Source organism: Gobio gobio, assembly GCF_949357685.1.
Source record: "Gobio gobio genome assembly, chromosome: 18".
Lineage (NCBI taxonomy): Eukaryota > Metazoa > Chordata > Actinopteri > Cypriniformes > Gobionidae > Gobio > Gobio gobio.
The window spans coordinates 36082510-36104899 of record NC_137111.1 but is presented as its reverse complement, the minus strand read 5'-3'; the positions used below and the strand labels follow the sequence as shown (position 1 = coordinate 36104899).

Genomic DNA, 22390 nt, shown 5'->3' with positions numbered 1-22390 from the left:
TAGTTAACTAATGGGTATGTGTAGTTAACTAATGGGTGGCTGGGCACCTGTAGTTAACTAATGGGTGGCTGGCTACCTGTAGTTAACTAATGGGTGGATGGGTTCCCGTAGTTAACTAATGGGTACCTGTAGTTAACTAGTGGGTACCTGTAGTTAACTAATGGGTACCTGTAGTTAACTAATGGTTGGCTGGGTACCTGTAGTTAACTAATAGGTACATGTAGTGAACCAATGGGTGGCTGGGCACCTGTAGTTAACTAATAGGTACATGTAGTGAACCAATGGGTGGCTGGGCACCTGTAGTTAACTAATGGGTGGCTGGCTACCTGTAATTAACTAATGGGTATGTGTAGTTAACTAATGGGTCCCTTTAGTTACGTAATGGGTACCTGTAGTTAACAAGTGGGTACCTGTAGTTACGTAATGGGTACCTGTAGTTAACTAATGGGTAGCTGTAGTTAACTAATGGGTACCTGTATCATTATAAAAATTGTACTGTTGTTTTAGGATTAGCCAATGTTTTGTGTGTACATAACTGTTGAACTTAGATATATCATCAGTTTAAACCATGAGTTGGTAAAACAGGTTGAATTGCAGCATGGTCTGCCTGCACTCATACTCAGACACGTTCCTGTCACTACACTGCCCTGAAGAGCCCATAGAGATACTAATGGAGTGTTGCTAGGATACAGGCTAGACTCTCATCAGTCCCTTCCTCTCTCCCTCTTTCCCCTTTTGTTACAGCCTGTCTCTCTCTCTCTGTCTGTCTGGAGGGAGGGGTGTATGTGTAGTGATGTAATGTACTTGCTAAGCAGCCGTTGGCACAGCAGAGCGGCACTGAGAGCTTACGAGTGGAAAGAGCAGGAGAGCGAGAGATGGATGCAGACAGAGAGAGACGGCTACTGTTTAGCAGAGCCTCAAGGACAGCATTATAATCAGAGAAGCTTAGAAAAGAGCTCGGTTCTGCTCTTGTTGGAGAAAAAGGATTAGAATCGCTGCAGTGCAAGAGAGGAGAGTCATTTCAGCTGCAGCAGAGACAACCTGCAACACCGTCGCTGTGTGTGTGTGTTTGTGTGTGTCTGGCTAGCACTTGCCAACTGCTGTATGAGTGTTTGTGGCTTTGCTGTGGGCTTGGCCTGCTTTCATCTCGATCTGCTGCTAATGTGACTCAATCCTTTTTCCTGCTCTTTTTCTGCACCTGGTGTGTGTGTGTGCACCTGTTTGTGTCTTTTTTCTCTTCAATCGTCAATATGATGAGGCAGGCACCTACGACTCGCAAGGTACAGATTGTTTACTACTTCTGTGGCATGCAAAACGCTCAGTGGTGTATTGCCTTAGGGTGTTTGTGTGATTCTGGAGACAATTTTCTCTGATTGTTGGTGTGTCAGTGCGTGTTCTTATTCTTAGTATTGTATTAATTGCTAAAAAGTCTGATTAGAACATTTTGTTCTCTTAATAGACAACCGTAACTAAAAAGATCTGATGATACAGTGGCCATTAAAAGTATTTAACTTGAAAATGTAGGAATGTTTTTGCATTTTAAAACAAAATAACAAAACGTGTGGTATTAATTTAAATGAATAAAGCACTTTACTAGCAAAATAATTCATGAACAGAAGTTTGTTCTGGTTTCATGATAAAACAATAGATATATATTGTATGTAAATGATTGTGGTTAGTGGATCATATTCATAGTTGAAGTGGTTTTCATCCATCCAAGTTATGCTCAAAACAATTTTTTTAACAATTACAAATATTTCACAAACAATTACAAAAAAAATGGCAAGTAACCCATTGAATTAAACATGTTTTATTTAGAACTTTGAAAAAAACATTTTCAAAAGTGTGATTCTAATCATAAGTGTGACTTTTAGGGCAACTGTTTGTAGGCCTATATAAATTACAGTTTGGGGTCAGTAAGATGACACCTGAAGACTGGCGTAATGATGATGACAATTCAGCTTTTGCCATTTAATAAATTACATTTTAAAATATATTTAAAGTTGTAATACTATTTCATAATATTAACAAATAAATGCAGCCTTGGTGAGCATAAGAGACTTCTTTCAAAAACAGTAAATATCTTAATGACCCCAAATTTATATAACTGGCACTTATATTATGTGTATGTACAGAGTTGTAACTCTACGATGATCTGTATAACAATACAAACATGTGCTGACCGTCTGTGTGTGTATGTGTGTGCATGCTTGTATGTAAACGAGTGTACTTGTTTGACCCGGTTGGTGCCAGGCACTCTGCTTTGTGGGCAGACAGACAGGGTTAGTGTTTGACTCTTTATGTGCTAAAAGAGTATTTTTGATGTTAGGGTGATGAGACAGACAGCAGAGCTTGTCAACATGTGATGAGATAAACGTGTGAAGGTCACTGTGGCTCACACTGACACGTTTTGGGTTCTTGTTTAATGCATGTACCTTACTAATCTTTACTATATGCGTGTTTTCCCCTGTTTTTTCTTTGATTCTGCTTCATCTTTCTACTAACCCGTGGTGGTCGTATATCTGTGTGCGTTTCTCCTCTCCTCAGACCACGGTCAGAAGGCCCAAGGTGAGCTCAGCATCACATGTATAATTTGAGAGTTATTGTTATAAGCTGAGCGTCAGTGATCTCTGCGTCTCTCTTTCAGCAAACGCGGGCTGGAGTGGGTGTGAAGGTGGGCTCTGGATCAGCGTCTGCTGGAGAGATGAGCAGCAGTGAACCCAGCACGCCTGCCCAAACGCCACTGGCTGCTCCAGTTATACCTTCACCTGTGGGAAAACTGCCCTCTCCTGGGGCTCCTCCCATCCCAGGCCCCAGCAAGGTCAGATGCCTTTTGTCACACATGGTTACAGACACAAATTAACCACTTTTTTGTTACATTATTGTTCTGTGTTTATTTTTTTATACTTAAATTTGTCACAATGTGTTGCCACTTTTGGCTCATTTGCACTGTGAAAATTTCTGTAAAGGTTTTCAGTCGTCAAGGTCACAAATGTTGTGAAAGAACTCACTCAGAGGCTACTGACCTGGGCTGTGTTTGAAATTCTATATCCTCATTTACTATTCCCTACATTACTCCACTAATATAGTCCACTTGAAGGAGTGAATGAAAACGAGTGAGTGAATTCGGAACACAGAGTTCCCATGTATAAACCTTAATTAAACTATTTAATAATCAATTAAAAAGGAATTTATACCTGTATGATATTACGCTGGACTCTAAAAAATGTTTTGGCTCAACAAAAAAAAAAAATTACGCAACAGTTTATTTACATTTTTTGACTTGCATGAATTTACGTTTAATCAACAAGCTACACTGAGTTAAAGTAACTTAATAATTTGTAGCATAAACACACATTTTTAAGTCGCTCCAACTACCAGAGTTGTAGCCTTGGAATGAATTAATCTTATCCATTTCAGTTCAAATCAACAGCTATCATAGCACATGCTAACATAACTTATTTAACTTTTTTTACAAGATGTAATATAAGTCTCAGGTGTCCCCAGAGTGTGTCTGTGAAGTTTCAGATCAAAATTCCTAACAGATCATTTTATATAGCATTTTGAAAATGGCAATTTTTGGGTTTGAGAAAAATGAGCTGTTTTGTATGCGTCTCCTTTAAATGCAAATGAGCTGCTGCTCCCCAGCTCAGGAACACGCGAATGAAAACTGTAACATGATACATCTGTTTGGTTTGCATGATCATCTTTATCGCGGACACGCTCACGTGACATTGCAGTTCTTCATCATCATGAAATATTATCATCTGCATGCGTTTTTAAAGCCATATCACTCTCAACTTGAGCACACACACCCGACGCATGCGCACAGAGAGCTGGATGTCGGTGCGTCCGTGAGACTAGTTCTCTTTCATGTGTTATTGCGATTAAACTGTCAAATGCACACAAGGTTATGTCAGAAACACACAAAGTTCACATGAAAACAGTTGGTTATGTCTGTGCACGTATGCAGCAAGTACAGAAATCCTGTGTGTGTATTAGTACACTGTGTACTAAAGTGAAAGCAGTGTAATTTACAGTACCTACTGCTATATGCTGTTAATATGAATCAAACAACAAAAGAAAAAAAAGAAAAAACACACTGCTTTTGACTGAATAACTTTAGTAGTTTTAATAAGAACAGATTTCTTACTTGAATGCTGCTGTTATATCTGGAGAGGAGATAAACATGGCAGACTGTGTACAGCTCTCTGAGGGTGGGGTCTTTGCTAATATGGCAGTGTCCATCAACACTCGTGGGCAGGGCCTGTGAAATGTGACACCACGTTGCCCAGAATCTGCAAACGGCTTGTTCTGAGACACTGCTTTTAAAAAATAAATAAAAAAAAAGAGTGGGTGGGTGGATTTTTACCATTATAGGGTGGTTGTGTACACACACTGCCAACACACATTTATGTTCAAACACCATGCAAAAGTGAAAGTTATCAAGACAATTTCAATAAGTTACTACAACCTTATTGTTTGTAAAAAGCTAATTAATACAGAAATTTGAGTTTAAATTACAGATTATGTTAAATTGATGAGCAACGTTATTATGTCAACAGAACTCTATAAAATAATGTTTGCAACTTAAAAGGTTTAATTAAAACAATACATTTCATTTTTAACTTGAAACTATGCATTTATTTAAGTTGTGGTAACAGGTCCCCTGAATGACTTTTTAGAGTGTACATTGGTTGTACACATTATATGATTGAATAAACGCATTATGGGATTGAATAAGTGAATTCGATAACATCCACTAAATCATTCAGAAGGTTCTTAACTGTTGAGCAACAAAATACAGAACATAGCATTTCTCTGCCATTCATGTACTCACTCTGCTTGAATGCATTCACTCTCTTGCAGGAAGAGGAGTCACTGCGTGCCCAGGTGAAGGATCTGGATGAGAAGTTGGAGACGCTGAAGATGAAGAGGATGGAGGACAAGGCAAAGCTGAAAGAGCTAGAGAAACACAAGATTCAGCTGGAGCAGCTCCAGGAGTGGAAGAATAAGATGCAGGAACAACAAAATGAATTGCAGAAACAACTCAAAGAGGCCAAGAGGGTATCAACTGTATTTTTTACCACATAGTAATAGTCCAGAATACTATAATAAGTGTCATTGTGTGGATAATTACACTCATATCTATGTAGGAATCTAAGGAAGCTCTTGAAGCTAAGGAGCACTACATGGAAGAGATGGCAGATACAGCAGATGCCATTGAGATGGCCACGCTGGATAAGGAAATGGCTGAAGAACGGGCCGAATCACTGCAACTGGAGGCTGACGCTCTAAAAGAGAGAGTGGATGAGCTGACCATGGACTTGGAGATACTCAAACATGAGATAGAGGAAAAAGGTACAAATAAATGATCTTACGCACACAAAGGCTGCATTTATTTTTATTTCAAATACAGTAAAAAGTAATTTTAGAGAAATGTTTATCATCCTAATATATTTCAAAGTGCTATTTGTTCCTGTGACATCTTACTTTTGAATGGTAGTGTTCATCTACATTTCAGTACATCAATTACCACAATTATTAATCTATGAAAATTCAGGTTCGGATGGAGCAGCGTCTAGTTACCATGTAAAGCAGTTAGAAGAGCAGAATGCTCGACTGAAGGAGGCTTTGGTGAGGTGAGTCTGTGTTCAGTCCCATTGTTCAATCGATGTTTGATTCGATGGTGCTCTGTGAAGATTATAATGTCCATTGCTCTGTGCATCAGGATGCGTGACTTGTCAGCATCAGAGAAACAAGAGTATGCAAAGCAACAGAAACAAATGGAGAAGAAGAATTTTGAGCTGGATACCCTAAGATGCCACAAAGAGAAACAACAGGAAGAAATGAAGATGGCTGAGAAAACTATCGATGAGCTCAAAGAACAAGTGAGTTGTGCCAGTACTAAAACTGAGAGGTGTAGTGACAGCTTATAATATCTCTGTGAGTTCTTCAAAACTCTTGCAATAGTTATTAGTACTTTAAAATAGAGTTAAAGTAACATTAGATCAGGGGAAGTACCCTTGCAAAAAAGGTACTGTGGTGAAATCATGGTACAGTAATATCACTGAACTATATATGTACCATGGTACTAAATTAATATCACATTCAGCTACCATAAGGTACCCCAAGGTACTTGAAATACTATGGTACATGTCCAAAAATTATGCTAAATTACATTTTAACTTTATATTGTTTTGCCATGTCCAAAAATAAATGTTGCTTTATGTACCATGGTACTGAATGAATATCATATTAATGTACCATGGTACCATATCCAATAAAATGTGGTAATATCATATGGAACTTCAAGCTATTTCAAAGAATAATCAAGCCTAGCGTTAGTTCTGGCAGGTCACGTTAGTCAAGCTCGGATCAGCTGACTGTCAGCTGATATCACATCTACCTATAGGAATACAATGTCTATCACAGCATACATACAGTATATAAGCTCCTTCAGTATTATCAGCAGTTATCGCGTTTCTCCGGAGCTATTTACCCTTCTCCATCCCCAGCTCCTCTTGTCAGTCAGGTTTTGGCATTCTGATTCCTCTTGAATCAGACAAAATTCCTGAATTATGTTGTACATTAAATATGGATATTAAAGATATCTGCAACACATTATGTTGGTTCTGTTCTGTTTACCCTAAGCAGGTTATTGCTGCTCTCCCTGCTCTTATCTATGCTAGGCTGCATGAACGCGCAAGGAGTTCTTGCCCAGAACAGAACCACACCGCCAATCCAAACTATATGCTAATTTTCAATCATCTTTGACAATAGTGGTCCTGACAGAACTTTGGTTCAAAAACATGTTTTTGGTAAATGTATTTAAATGTAAGGTAAATGTATTTAAATGTAATTATTATTGAATTATTGTTGAAATGTAATATATTTAAATATAATATAAAAACATGTAGTTATTGTCAGCGTAATACCATGGTACATTTTTGGTGCTTTTCCTTAATGTGGGTATATGGTAATGATCACTATGATATGTGTGTGTCAGGTGGATGCTGCTCTCGGGGCAGAGGAGATGGTGGAGATGTTGACGGAGCGTAATCTGGACCTGGAAGAGAAAGTACGGGAGCTCAAAGAAACTGTCGCAGATCTGGTGAGTGATCGAAGAGAGTGTGATGTACACTGTATTGAGGTTGTTATGTGTATGTGGTTCAGTTGTATTTGTGTGTGTATGTGTATGTTGAGCAGTATTTGTGTGCATGTGCTGATGTAGGAAGCCATCAATGAGATGAATGACGAGCTGCAGGAGAACGCCAGAGAGACGGAGCTGGAGTTGAGAGAGCAGTTGGATCTGGGTGGTGCCAGCGTCAGGGAGGCGGAGAAGCGCGTGGAAGCGGCACAGGAAACAGTGGCAGACTACCAGCAGACCATCCAGAAATACAGAGAGCTCACTGCACACCTACAGGTTCTGCTGTGCTTCACGACATTCAAACCACACCACATTAATGCTGCTTAAAATGCCCGTCTTCCAAATCACAGTGTTGTGTAATGTATGCCACATCATTTGTGTGTATGTGTGGAGCAGGAGGTGAACAGGGAGCTGATGAGCCAACAGGAAGCCAGCGCTGAGCAGCAGCAACAGCCAGCGGAGATCTTCGATTTCAAGATTAAATTTGCTGAAACCAAAGCCTATGCCAAGGTGAGTCCAGTGAACATATTGTAACAAGGTTTAAAGGCTCAGGGAAGAAGGAGGCGGGAACCGGCGAATGTTCAACATAATACTAATTATGAAATAAACAAACAACAATACTAAAGTTAAGCGGCAGCCCCTCATGGACGACTGCCGTGTAAACTAAAACACACGTAAACAGTGTTTCTTACACCGTTATCCAGAATCCAATTCACAAATTAATTCATGCTGTTTCTTGTTAATGATTCAGTCAAACTGATTGGTCAATCAGAGTTGAGCACAGAAGTCATCGGTTTGAATAATGAACTGAATTGTCAGATGATTCATTTCTTCAGTGAACTGCAGATTCTGTCAAAAACTCAAAATGAGCCAAGAAACATTACAGTGTTCCTTTTGAAAGGTTAAAGAGAGAATTCACCCTTAAATGAAAATTAAGTCACAAAATTCAAAGGCTAGAAATCTCAATCTTCTTCACTGAGTAATATCTCTGGACCAGAACTCTGTGTGTCTGGTGACAGTCAGATTGACTGTTGACAGATGTGAACGGGATCACTTCTTGTTACGACGAACACAACAGCTATATTAATTTAATTAATCTTGATTTCTCACAACTTTTTCTGGGTGAACACACAAATATTTAATTAATTTATGACATAATTCAAATTTTAGTGTGAACTATCCCTTTAACAATAACTGACTGGTTATTCATATGACGTGTATTAAATAATCTGATTTCTGAAAATTCAGCTTTGCCATCACAGGAATAAATTGCGTTTTAAAATATAGTAAAACAGACTAGTTGTCTAATAGTGTAAAAAAAATCAGTCATGTTGTTTATAAGAGGCTTCTTTAAAAAAAGAATAAATCTTACTGACCCCAAAATATTGAAAGGTAGTCCACATACTGTATCTTTTACAAGCCATTGTTTTTTGTGTTGTTAGTTCCTGGTATATATATAAAACATCTGTAGGAAACAGATGTATGTGTCTCTCATACAAAAATGTATGTCTGTTTGTAATTCTAGGCCATAGAAATGGAGCTGCGTAAAATGGAGGTCACCCAGGCTAACAGACAGGTGTCACTGTTGATTTCCTTCATGCCTGACTCCTTCCTGAAACACGGAGGAGACCATGACTGCATCCTGGCTCTACTGCTCATCCCACGACTCATCTGCAAGGTGAATGTTCGGAATATATGTGTGTGTCTGTTTACATTCAAGAGAGTGTACACAGCATTTGAAATGAGTAATGTATGTCATATCAATAGCTTTTACTATTTTCATAATCATGATGTTATTGCATTGCTGTTTGCGATTAGCTTAGCCCCAGCTGGTAGATGTCATCACTACACCATTCTGCTGTCAAAACATACATATAATTTTCTTAGTTTTTTTTAATTAGTCACATTTATGGCTCAGGGGATTCACTCAAATGTTAGCACCAAGGTTTAAGCCGAGGCCTTTTCAGTCTTTTAGATGTCCTTTGTGTGAGAAACCCCATCCTAAAATTTAAAAGACATATTATTTCATATATATATATATATATATATATTAGGGCTGCACAATATATCAAAATTATCGAAATATCGCAATATGCATATCGCAAGGGCACGCAATATCTGAATGATTTTAATAGGCTACTTCAACATTGTGAAAAATGTATGTTTTAGGTTGACGCATATAGTAGAAAATAGACTGGGCACACAACTGTTACTTATGTGACTTGCTTGATGTTAAAAAGAGTTATTAAACGCAATAACTTGCGAAAAACAACTAGGCCCTACTTGCAATCTCGTGCTGTCTGACACACACACCGAAACGTGCGCACAAGCCGTTCTTTTTTTTGTGTCTTAGGATCCGTGCATTAGGTTTTAAAGTGACAGCCTGCTAATACAGTCAACCTGCTAATGCAGTAAACCTGCCGCTGTCTGTCAAACAACAAAAGAACAAGAGAAAATCACTCGGTGCTCTTGGCTGAATAACCTTTGTATGAACCTTTGTATCATCGGTATCATTCTCAGTTTTTAAATAGATTTTACACACTTAAAGCAATATCGTATCGCATATCGAATATCGCATTATTTAACAAGGATATCGCATATCGCATTATTCTTCAATATCGCACATCTTGCATAAAGACCCAATTTATACCCAATCTAAAATATTATTTGGACTGTACTGTTATTGTACTTTTATTTAATGATTTGTTAAATATTTATTTTATATTTATTTATGTATGTATTTATTTACTAATTTACTTATATTTCAATTATTTTTATAATATATTTAGTTTTAATCAATTTTTTATTCATTTATTTATTTATTTACTTATTAATTTGTTTAGTTTAGTTTTTTTGTATATATTAACTGAAAAATATTATAAATATTTAGTTAATATGTAGTTTCTGCATTTATTTATTAGCTGATTTCTTTGCTTATTTATTTTAATTAATTAATTTAATTTAATACATATTTGTTTCAAGCTGTTTTTAATTAAAATTAAGTTATTATTATTATTATTATTTTATTCACTTATAATATCACATTTTTATTTATTATTATTGTATTATTCATTTATTCATCTTAATTTTCTTTATTATTTCTTTATTGTATTTTATTTTTACATTTTCTAAACATTTCCAAAGACCCCCAGCACTCACTTGCGGCCTGAGTTTGAAAAATTGTATTCAGCATGTGCACAAACCACTAAGCCACTGTTCCTATCCAAGATTCCTTTTTGCGAGTTTTGCTAAATGTGTTTGTGTGTGTATATTTTTCAGGCAGAGCTGATCAGTAAGCAGGCTCAGGAGAAGTTTGAGTTGACTGAGACGTGCTCTCAGAGGGCCGGGATGAGAGGAGCCACCGGAGAACAGCTGAGCTTTGCTGCTGGACTCATCTATTCTCTCACACTGCTACAGGCAGCACTGCACAAATATGAACAGTAGGTCTACCTGAACTTGCACTTTACGAAGCGTTAACACCTTTAAGAGCATTAAAGAACTCATGAAAAATGTCTTATTTTCTGCTGAAGTATTTTAAGATGTCTCCCTATTTATCTCTCTCATGCAGTGCTCTGAGTCAGTGCAGTGTGGATGTGTACAAGCGTGTGGGTTCTCTGTACTCTGAGATGAGCGTCCATGAGCGTTCCCTGGATTTCCTCATAGACCTCTTGTACAAAGACCTGCTGGATGAAACTGTCAATGTGGAACCTCTAACCAAAGCTATTAGATACTATCAGGTATCATAGCATAATGTCATTTCGTAACACTTGAATTGCATTACTGTAGTGTGTGTGTGTGTGTGTGTGCGTGTGTGCATGCGTGCGTGCGTGTTACTGACCCCAAACTTTTGATAAAGTTTGAAAATATCCCATTGATGAAGAATAACAGATGGCTATGCTGCTGCCTATTCGCATACGATATTCCAGTTGATCTCTTTTTTGCTTTATTTGTACATGATTGGTCTATTTAAATTACGTCACAATTTTTAGAGTGCAAAGAAGAAGCTGAGTTATGTGTTGATTCTCATACCCAACTAACAGAAAACAACAAGTTCACTGCGTATCATGATAGCAAATCAAACCAAAACCTGAAGCCTAAACTTGCCTAAGATACTCCTATTGTTCGCCTTTCAAACAATGGGTTTTTCTTCAAAAAAGTGCAAGTCTAGTTATCTATTGACATGCATTTCTCTTTACTGCAGCACCTTTACAGTATTCATCTCGCTGAACAGCCTGAGGATTGTACCGTGCAGCTAGCCGACCACATCAAAGTAAGCAAATCACTTTAGACACACACGTCGGGTCTGTTACACACATCTATAACACATCGTCATGTGTGTCTGTAGTTTACCCAGAGTGCTCTGGACTGTATGGCAGTGGAGGTGGGGCGTCTAAGGGCCTTCATACAAACGGGACAGGACGAGGAAGGGTTTTGTGTGCTGCTGAAGGATCTGGACACTTCCTGTAGTGACATACGACAGTTCTGCAAGAAGATCCGCCGTCGTATGCCAGGCACAGATGCACCGGGCATCCCAGCTGCCCTCAGCTTCGGACCACAGGTGATGTGCATCCAGATCTTATTCATGCACTCTATACGTTAAATTCTATACATATCTTCGATTTCCAAGCCTTCCATTGATGGGGTTTATGTGTGTGAGTAGGTGTGTGAGACCTTGGCAGAGAGCAGAAGGCAGCTGGCCTGGGTGAATGCTGTGCTCCAGGAAGTGGCAGCAGCAGCCGCTCAGCTCATCGCTCCTCTCAGCGAACATGAGGGACTTCCAGCCCTCAAACTGGAAGACATGGCCTTTAAAGCAGCTGAACAGGTACGTTTGGGTGAATCCGGTGAAAACCATCACAAAATGAAAAAAAAAAAAAAAAACATACACTATTGTTTTTTTTAAGAAGTCTCTTATGCTCACCAAGGCTGCATTTATTTGGCCATAAATACAATAAAAACAGCAATGTGGTGAAATATTATTACAATTCAGAGTAACTGTTTTCGATTTGAATATATTCAAAAATGTAATTTACTCCTGTGATGTCAAAGCTGAATTTTCAGCATCATTTTTTCCAGTCTTCAGTGTCACATGATCCTTCAGAAATCATTCTAATATGCTGAGTTGCTGCTCAATAAACATTTCTTTATTATTATCAATGTTGAAAACAGTTTAATATAGCTGTTTCATATTTTTGAAGAAACAGTGATACTTTTTTCAGGATTTAAAAAATATATATATATTTAAAATAGAATTCCTGTCACATTTGATCAATGTAATGCATCCTTGCTGAATAAAGAAATTAATTTATAAAATATAATATAATATATAATATAATTAGTGCTGTCAAATTGATTAATCTATCATACAAATTTGTATATATATAAAAACTCACATACACACACATACACACAATATGACATCATATCATATCATATTATATAAATGATAATGTGGGGATGTAATTTAATCTCTTTGGGTATTTTTTTTTCCAGATCTATGGGTCACAGGGCATAAACCCCCAAGAGTGTCTGCGGCAGTCATGCAGTGTTGTCATAGCAACCATGAACAAGATGGCTACCGCTATGCAGGAGGGAGAATATGACTCTGACAGACCACAGAATGGGGTGCGTCTAGGCACTCTTTTAGTTTGTCCATCTGCCTGTATATTTACTGAATGAATGCCTGAATGTTTATGTATCTATTGTATAGATAGCTCCTGTTGAAGTCCGAGCAGAGGCACTAAGGGCAGAAATCACTGATGCTGAAGGACTCGGTCTCAAACTTGAGGACAGAGAAACTGTCATCAAAGAGCTTAAGAAATCCCTTAAGATAAAGGTAGAAACACTCATACATACGAGGAGGCACAAGATAACAAAATATTAAAATGATGTGAAAATGCTGAGTGAAAACTGGTTTTGTTCATAGGGAGAGGAACTGAGTGAGGCCAATGTGCGTCTCAGTTTGCTGGAGAAAAAGCTGGACAGTGCGTCTAAAGATGCGGATGAGCGAGTGGAGAAGATTCAGACAATCCTAGATGAGACGTATTCACTCCTGAAAAAGAAAGAGAAGTAAGAGATGATGGGAGTTCTTGCACATATTTATGCAGCAGCTTGTCACCCTAACTCCTAATGTGGGTCTTAAAGGGATAGCTTACCCAAAAATTATTCATTAATTACTCACCCTCATGTCGTTCCAAACCTGTAAGACTTTCATTCATCTTCGGAAAACAAATGAAGATCTTTTTGATGAAATCTCAGAGCTTTCTGTCACTGTGTTGACAGCTACTCAACTGACACTGTGACGCTTCAAAAAGACACGATCGCTTTATATGATAAACAGATTGAATTTAGGCTTTTATTCACATAAACATTCATCAACTCACACATCAGTTGTGGTAAACGGAAACTCAAGCATGTTTGCTTGAAGTGCGAGAACCAATGAGGTTCATTCTCGTGTTATGCAGCACGTTTGAGCTTCCTCAAGAACCAATGAGGTTCGTTCTTGCGTGTCAAGCAGGTTCGGTTGAGCTTCTGTTTATGTTCACTGATCAATGTTTAAATGTGAATAAAAGCCTAAATTCAATCAATTCATCATATAAAGCAATCGAGTCTCTTCAGAAGATTTGGACTAAACCGCTCAATTCATTTGGATTAGTTTTACGATCTCTTCATGAACTTTTTAAAGCGTCAAAGTGGTAGTTGCGTAGCTCTCAATGGAAGGACAGAAAGCTCTCATATTGCATCAAAAAAATCTTAATTTGTGTTCCGAAGATGATCAAAAGTCTTACAGATTTGGAACGACATGAGGGTGAGTAATTAATGACATCATTTTTGGGTGAACTATCCCTTTGATGCCCCAGGATAGTGATAAAGATACTATACCATAAAAAAGGCAGTTAATATTGGTATTATAATCCATAGGGAGTTTGAGGAGACCATGGATGCTCTCCAGGCTGATATAGACCAACTCGAGGCAGAGAAAGCAGAGCTTAAGCAGAGAATCAACAGCCAATCAAAGATGACCATTGAGGGCCTGAGAGGAAGTCAAGCCTCTGGTATCGCCTCCATTGTGACTTGTGGCATCACTGCTGGTAAGAGACAAAAAATGGGATCAGTTTAGATGAAACAATTAGTTCAAATGTCTTTCTTAAGTCTTCATTTTAAACGGTCTAATATGTCTTCCATTGTTTGTATTCCTTGTAGAAGAGCAAAAAGGTAAATTTGTTGTCAGTGTGACATTGAAATATCTCCAGTTCTCCACTCATGGTCTTTCTGTGTGCTGCATGTGTGCATGCAAGTTATTCTTGCTTATGTTACTAGATATAATAATATTTAGTTTGTGCTTTACAAATATTTCATCATGCTTCCCTTTCACAAGTTGCATGTGCTGTAAGTGAGGCTTATTTAGTGCACGTCTCTTGATTACTGTCCTTTATTGTGCAGAATGCTTGATTCTGATTGGTCAATCGTGACGGCTAGACTGTTTGACTTATTTCCTACGCAACAGTTTAGTTTTCTTCCTTATAGCTTTCTGCATGGTATTTCATCACTCCCATAAACTCTGTGGTCTCTTTCGTCTCTTCTAAAATATTTAGTCAATTAAACTAAACAAAAATTAACTTTTTAGGTAAAAAGTTGGGGTTTATTTTTGTGATAATGTGCATTATCACTTACATATACCGATCAGGCATAACATTATGACCTAATATTATGTTGGTCACCCTTTTGCTGCCAAAACAGCAAAAGAAAACATGATTCATCAGACCTGGCCTCTTCTTCCACTGCTCCGTGGTTCAGTTCTGATGCTCACGTGCCCACTGTTGGCTCTTCGGCGGTGGACAGGGGTCAGCATGGGCACCCTGATTGGTCTGCGGCTATGCAGCCCCATACGAAACAAACTGCGATGCACTGTGTATACTGACACCATTCTATCAGAACCAGCACTGAATTCTTGAGCAATTTGAGCTACAGTAGCTCGTCTGCTTGATCGGACCACACAGGCCAGCCTTAGCTCCCCACGTGCATTAATGACCTTCAGTTCACCACTGTTCCGTCCTTGGACAACTTTTGATAGATACTGACCACTGCAGTCCAGGAACACCCCACAAGAGCTGCAGTTTTGGAGATGCTCTGACCCAGTCGTCTATCCATCACAATTTGTCCCTTGTCAAACTCACTCAAATCCTTACACTTACCCATTTTTCCTGTTTCTAACACATCAACTTTGAGGACAAAATGTTCACTTGCTGCCTAATATATCCCACACACTAACATGATGAAGAGAAGAAGAGATAATCAGTGTTATTCACTTCACCTGTCAGTGGTCATAATGCTATGCCTGATCAGTGTATATGCTTTGTAAACCTAATATTTGAATTATAATATTTGAAATCTAAATTATGATCTCCATTTAGTGGACTATTAAGAAAACCCTGAATGGATTTCATAGAATCCACCTAGATTAGATGCTCCCTTTTGTAACATTATAAATATCTTTACTGTCACTTTTTAATTCCCGCAATGTAATGAGTCCTTGCATTCATTTCTTTAAAAAAAAAAATCTTACTGACCCCAAACATTTGAATGGTACTCTATATACATTTTTAAATATTTTAGAAAAATATATCAGTTGTCTGTCTTTGTAACATGTAATTCAATAGGTGTGTGTGCAGCTGCAGGATTGCAAGTGATAGATTCCCCACTGCTGACTCAGCAGATTGAAGCTCAGCGACTCAGCATAAAGCACTTGAAGAACGAGAACAACAGACTGAAGGTCTCTCATACTTCCTCACAAGCACATTTCTCCAACACGTGCACAGAGAATATAGTCTCACTTTTGTTTTTGTGTGTGTGCGTGGGTTTGTGGACTGCAGGCAGAAAAGATGCGTGCTCAGCTGGCGTCTCTCCCTCCTCTGAACGTGCCAAAGCTGGGCTGGCGAGAGGGCTGCAGGCCGGAGGTGTTGTCTAGCGCCCTCTACCGCAAAACAGACCAACTATTGGACACTCTGCTCCAGATGAGTGCCAATGTGAAAGTGGTGGACATCACAGGGAAATCTCCAGGTCTGTCATAATTAGACTTGACAACACAGATCTCTGTTGCTTTTACATGAATTATTTGAGTGTTTGTGTTTGGGTTAACAGTGAGTCCCAGTGCGCAGATCCTAGAGCAAACTGCAAGACTGCAGTCGCTCAATGACACCCTCGATAGGCTTAAGGTAAAACAAAAAATGCTTCAAAACCATAGACATAATTCAAATGTCTCCTGTATTGACTTAAGCCATCTATTTCTTTGAAGGATGAGGTTGCTGAACACGTAGTGACTCATAGGCCTGGTGCTCAAGTCTCGTCCGATTTTGCCACTTTTCCCTGCACGTCCTTTGTGAAGGTAAGATAGATGCACAAACTGACATTGATCCACATTGTTTGGGTCTGTATAAATCTTTCATTCTTCCTCTTTCCGCTCTTAGGCAAAGGAGGAGAAGAAAGGAGATGCTGTGTTAGTCGGCCGTGTGATGATGCCTTGCGCCCGAGGGCAGGAACAGGTGCATCGTGTGGTGCTTTCACAGACACAGTTACAGAGAGTCCATCGCATTCTCCAGACTTAAAATGACCCGTCGCCTCTTTCCAAAAAAACGAAACATACTCAAAGCCGATAAAGTGAAAACCGATAAATTGAAACAACCCGAGAAATTGAAACAACAGATATCCCAGCTAACAGGAAACATTCTCAGAGCTTTGGTTAATGTTTTTTTTATTTTTATGAAATGTTTTAGTTGGGTGTTTGTCTAACGTTCTGGGAAGGTTCTCTCAAAGTTATAAACAAACGTTCTTCCAGTAACATTCCAGTACAGTAACTCTTTCCCCGCCATTGACAGAATTTTCCAGCTTTCCGTATTTTCACTGTTATATGGTAGGAACAAGTACAGAATTTCCAAATCAAAGGACATGTGAAGAAGAAGCAGAAACAAGCGATAGAATATGTAAGCGGATGCATATGTAAAATAAAGCGATCATCAACATTAAACCGCATATCAATCAAAACTGCCTAATGTTACTGAATGAAATGTTGACCCAGGACGAGCTATAGGACTGTGCAACCTTGAGTTGATGCACTCTGTCTACTCCATCTATGATTTGATCATCGTTCTGAATCTGATCTGAATGTAGTCTTTGACAAAAACGTGATTTTCTAAGCTTTTTAGTCAAAATGTTGCTTTTTTATGATACTTAGCCACATTCAAGTGTTGATAAAAAAGAATTAATTACGCTCAAACTGGGTTTTTTTTGTTAAAACGCAGAGGCTCTTCTTTCTTCTGCTATATTGCATGTTCAGATATTCGTACAACAAAATATTCTAGGGGCTATGAAAATTGTGAAAATTATCAAAAACCTTTTTAAAAACTTTTTTTAATAGAATGTTCCTTCAAAGTTATCTGGCCTTTAATAATGCTCTCAAAATGTTAGTACAAAAACATTATTCATACATTGTTCATGGAACATGTTTTTCTGAAACCTTATAGTTGGGCGTTTGTCAAACGTTCTGGCAAGGTTCTCTCAAAGTTATGAACAAACATTTTTCCAGTAACGTTAAAGGGATAGCTCACCCAAAAATGAAAATTCTGTCGTCATTTACTCACCCTCAAGTTGTTCCATAACTGTATGAGTTTCTTTGTTCTGCTGAACACAAAAGATGATATTTAGAAGAATGTTTGTAACCAAGCAGATAGAGCAACTATTGACTACCATAGTAGGAAAAAAAAAATACTATGGTAGTCAAAAGTTGCTCTATCTGCTTTGTTACAAACATTCTTCACTCTATCTTCTTTTGTGTTCAGCAGAACAAAGAAACTCATACAGGTTTGGAACAACTTGAGGGTGAGTAAATGATAACAGAATTTTCATTTTTGGGGGAACTATCCCTTTAACAGAATGTTGGTTCCAAGTTATCTGGTCTTTAGTAATGTTCTCAAAATCTTATTCATACATCGTTCATGTAATGTTTTTTTTTCTTCTTCTGGACATTCGTATAACGTTTTTAAATGTTACTACTTGTTTCAGAACATTTAGAGAACATTTAAAAGTAACGTTCGCATAACGCTTGCGAAATTATAAAGTGGAATGTTCTTTTAACATTCGGGATGTTTTGAACGGTCAGAAATACGTTTTCATAACTTAATGTGAATGTTAGCAAAATGTTCTTAGAATATATTTTGTTTGCTGGGATTATGGAGAGTATATTTATGGCTACAAACCAGTGCTTCATTAGGTGAGGCTCACACAAGTCAAGCATCTGGAAAGCTTTAAGTGTGATTATATCTACCACACCAAAATTAGTGAAAACCATACAAAACGGTTACAGATTTGAAACATGAGACATGCTGAGGATGTTTTATTAACAAGGCATGAAATGGATGATTCAGCATGACCTCCAGCATGAATCCCTTTCTTTCTCTTCCTAATTTGGATTCCCATTGATCCATGTTTACAAGTATTTAGCTAACAGGATTTCAACTTAAACCATGTATGTGTTTAATTAGTGGTGCTTTCTAAGTGATTAGACTTATGACTTTCAACTGAGGGATGATACAGGGAAAAAATTCAAATTAAATAGGAGGAGAGACCCGAGCCATGTGATCCGACCAATAAACAACCACCAAACACCCTGGCAACCAGTTAGCAATTGCATCGCAACATACTAAAAACCAATGAAAACAAAAAACTCATAGCAGCGCTCTCACATTATCTTCAGAAAATGTTAAAATAGGATTTAAAAAAAACTAGTTGACCAATTAAGGGTCTGGTCTCGTTTAGTTTTGTTTGGCGAATTTTGATGGGCGAAATCCAGTCATTTCAAAATGGAACGGCGATTACCACGCAAAGATTCAAGTTTGTTGCACGGATTCTGTGTTAATCGACTTTTCTGTGTGAGCCGTGCTTCATACATTGCTATTGACTATAGACAATGGACCTTTTTTGCTCATGGAATTTCACCAAAATTCCGCTAATGTGACCGCACCTTTATAATCAGTGGTTTCAGATATAAAGGTGAGTACCAAACCTTTGATTTTAGTCATTTTATTCATGTAGTGTATCCAGAACATTCTCACAACTGGAGGCCCACAAATACCCAATTTTGGGGCTCTATTTATTCAGCATAACTGTGATTGAGTGCACGTTAATTACCGTAATTCAACATAGAACTGGTAAATTTTTCTCTTTAAAACACATCAGATGCAGTGATCGCCTGGCACAGCCCTCTTCTATACTCAAAACGGATATCTAGGTGTCAGAAAGACAGGAAAGAGGATATGGTTTTTACATAAATAATAAGTCAAAGATTGAACAGCTCCGTGTGCTTGACTGTGATGCCTGAATGTGCCATGCCAATGTGCTTCTGTAAAGAAAATACAATTGTCCTTATGAGTGAATGATCAGATATAGTGCAAAGCAAGGGTGAGATAAAAACATCAGGTGAAGAGAAGCTGTGGGCTCAAATAAAAAGAGGACATTCGATAACAATATTTATTAACTGTTGTATATTTGCTCCAAGAGCTTGTCAGTATTCAAGTGGTCTTACGGTAGCAATGGTTTGCTTTGTTACTATTAAGTTATTAACCTATTAACTGTACAAAATGCAAACTGTTGCTTACAGTATTGTTGAATGTGTTGGCATCTTATACATAATGTCGGTGAATTAATTTAAATAAATTATTATGCCATTAATTGTATATTGTTTGCCTTTATTAATAAAAATATTAGGAGTATAAATATATATTTATAAATATATATTTATACTACGGGGCTGTTGTATGCTTGATTCTGACAAACGTTCTAAGGTGTGCAATTATTTTCAGGGAAACGCACAGCAAAAGTAGTTCAAGGCAGGTCTTGTCCGCATTACAGTTCCATATCACTTCGCCAAATGATTTCAGTTATTTCAAATGTCTTTACAGCCTACAACAGCAAAAACCAAAACCCACAGAAGCAAAGAAATATAGTAAACAATAGGATAAAAATGACAAATGATTACGTTCAATTATGTACGAAACGCACACACTCTCTTTCTCCCACTCAAAAACTGACAAATGTCTTGAAATAAATCATGTGAACAATTTATTTATATTTCCCCCCCCCCCCCCCCCCCATAGCGTTAGTCACACTCATTTGCAGGGTCCACTGGGTCCATCAGAATTATACACACACACACACACACACATTGGATTTGGCACAGGTTTTACGCCAGATGCCCTTTTTGACGCAACCCAGCAATACACGCTCCTCAGTGGGCCCTTTGCTTTGGTAAGAGCTTGCATAGATAAAACTAATGTGAAAACATGGGACATATTTGCATTGACTAACCAGCAATGAAAGAGCTTATAGAAACATTTTCCGGAGTCATAAAAAAGGTGATAGCTAAAACCATTGAGTAAACATGCCCTCTTTATGTTGCTCTTACAAAAACTGGTCTGTTTACCACAGTAAAGAGCCATACGACTCCGCATCACTTACTGGAACAGAAGAATATGTTCTTCTTAACATGGCATCAGATGGGATATATTAATCACAATTTGGATGTCTGAATAAAACTAGCAACTACAAACTACCAGTGTGATTTTGCAACATATGGATACCATCACAGTATTGGACGGTAATAGCACGGCTCCTCACAGCAATGGCACCGGCAGAATAGATCACATCCAAGATATCATCAGATGGATCACATTTGCTGTTGGGCTTCCAGGCATCGGCGTCTCTATCTACCTCATGGGCATGCAGGCAAAAACTGGCAAGGCTGCTCCCGTCTACCTCATCAGCCTGCTCGCATCCGACATCTTCAACATCCTTGGGCGGCCGAAGGCGTCTTCGGAGGACACCAAGCAAATCAATATGTCGAGTATGGATATATCCTCCCTGATATTCTACTTCGGCATCATTTCCAACATTGTGTTCATGGTCTGCGTCGCTCAGGAGAGATACCTGTTGGTGACCTGCCCAAAATATAATGCCTTCTGCGTGAAACTCAAGCAGTCAAGCATGATTTCATTGGCTGTGTGGGTAGCTCCGATCGCAATACTCTTCCTGGCTTACCAAGGATACGTGGTCTTGTTTTCCATAGCTCTTCTTCTCCCACTGCCGCTCCTAGTGTTCTTCTTTCTGGATTCTGTCAGAGCCTTATGGTGTACAAGACGGCCAACACCTGTGACTAACAGAAACAAGATTATGGGTATGCAGGTGGCCATATTGAGTAATTACTGTATGATTTACCTCCCCTTTGTCCTAAATACACTGTTCAAGGCATTGTCTCTGAGCTCCTACGTTTACTACTTAGGACTTGTAGCTGATCTTCTTCTCTATCTTGGCCCACTTGTGGACCCATTCCTCTCAATCTTACTTACGAATGGAATTGGTGACATTTTGAAGGCCTTTCCCTGCTGTTCGAGGGTGAACACACAGGAGATTGTGAATACAGACACTGTGGAAACAGTTTCTGGTATTTTAACTCAGCTCTGAGAATAATATTCGTAAAATTTAGTTTTTTTCATTTTGATTGTTACATTTTTACAGCTTAGTTTAAAGGGTTATGATGTCACCCAAAAATGTAAATTATGTCTTCATTTACTTACTCTCATGTTGTTTTAAACCTGCATGACTTACTTTCTTCTGTGGGACACAAAAAGAGATATTTTGAGAAATGTCTCAATGGTTTTATATCCATACAAATGATAGTCAATGGTCACCAGAACTGTTTGGTTATTGACATTCTTCATAATATCTTCTTTTATGGTCTACTTAAAGGGATAGTTCACCCAAAAATGAAAATGATCCCATAATTGACTCACCCTCAAGCCATCCTACATTCTTCTTTCAGACAAATACAATCAGAGTTATATTAAAAAATGTCCTGGCTAATCCAAGCATTATAATAGCAGTGAATGGTTGCCCAAAATTTGAAGCCCAAAAAAGTGTATCCATCCATTATAAAAGCAATCCATACACTTCCGGGGGGTTAATAAAGGCCTTCTGAAGTGAATCAATGGGTTTGTGTACGAAAAATATCCATATTTAAAACTTTATAAAGTAAAATATCTAGCATCCGGCCGACCACCTTCCATATTCAACTTACGAAGAAAGTATAACACCTCACATGGTTTACCAAGCCACGTCATAAGGCCTTTATTAACCCCCGGAGATGCATGGATTACTTTTATAATGAATGGATACACTTTTTTTGGGCTGCCATTC

General features: G+C 38.2%; 1 protein-coding gene across 1 annotated transcript in view; it reads left to right on the top strand.

The window, feature by feature from the left end:
- Nucleotides 1-19862, top strand: part of dctn1b (dynactin 1b) — a 29781-nt gene extending 9919 nt beyond the window's left edge. The window contains exons 5-30 of the mRNA XM_079843276.1: nt 1263-1280; nt 2548-2568; nt 2648-2821; nt 4870-5067; nt 5157-5361; nt 5564-5642; nt 5732-5891; nt 7010-7114; nt 7235-7426; nt 7547-7660; nt 8676-8828; nt 10430-10590; nt 10719-10887; nt 11352-11420; nt 11496-11708; nt 11811-11972; nt 12641-12772; nt 12858-12983; nt 13074-13216; nt 14069-14238; nt 14351-14362; nt 15808-15920; nt 16021-16207; nt 16289-16362; nt 16443-16532; nt 16615-19862. Coding sequence (XP_079699402.1) covers nt 1263-1280; nt 2548-2568; nt 2648-2821; nt 4870-5067; nt 5157-5361; nt 5564-5642; nt 5732-5891; nt 7010-7114; nt 7235-7426; nt 7547-7660; nt 8676-8828; nt 10430-10590; nt 10719-10887; nt 11352-11420; nt 11496-11708; nt 11811-11972; nt 12641-12772; nt 12858-12983; nt 13074-13216; nt 14069-14238; nt 14351-14362; nt 15808-15920; nt 16021-16207; nt 16289-16362; nt 16443-16532; nt 16615-16752 — 3378 coding nt within the window. The 3' untranslated portion in view covers nt 16753-19862. The remainder of the gene's footprint in view (nt 1-1262; nt 1281-2547; nt 2569-2647; nt 2822-4869; nt 5068-5156; nt 5362-5563; nt 5643-5731; nt 5892-7009; nt 7115-7234; nt 7427-7546; nt 7661-8675; nt 8829-10429; nt 10591-10718; nt 10888-11351; nt 11421-11495; nt 11709-11810; nt 11973-12640; nt 12773-12857; nt 12984-13073; nt 13217-14068; nt 14239-14350; nt 14363-15807; nt 15921-16020; nt 16208-16288; nt 16363-16442; nt 16533-16614) is intronic.
- Nucleotides 19863-22390: the final 2528 nt, after the last annotated feature.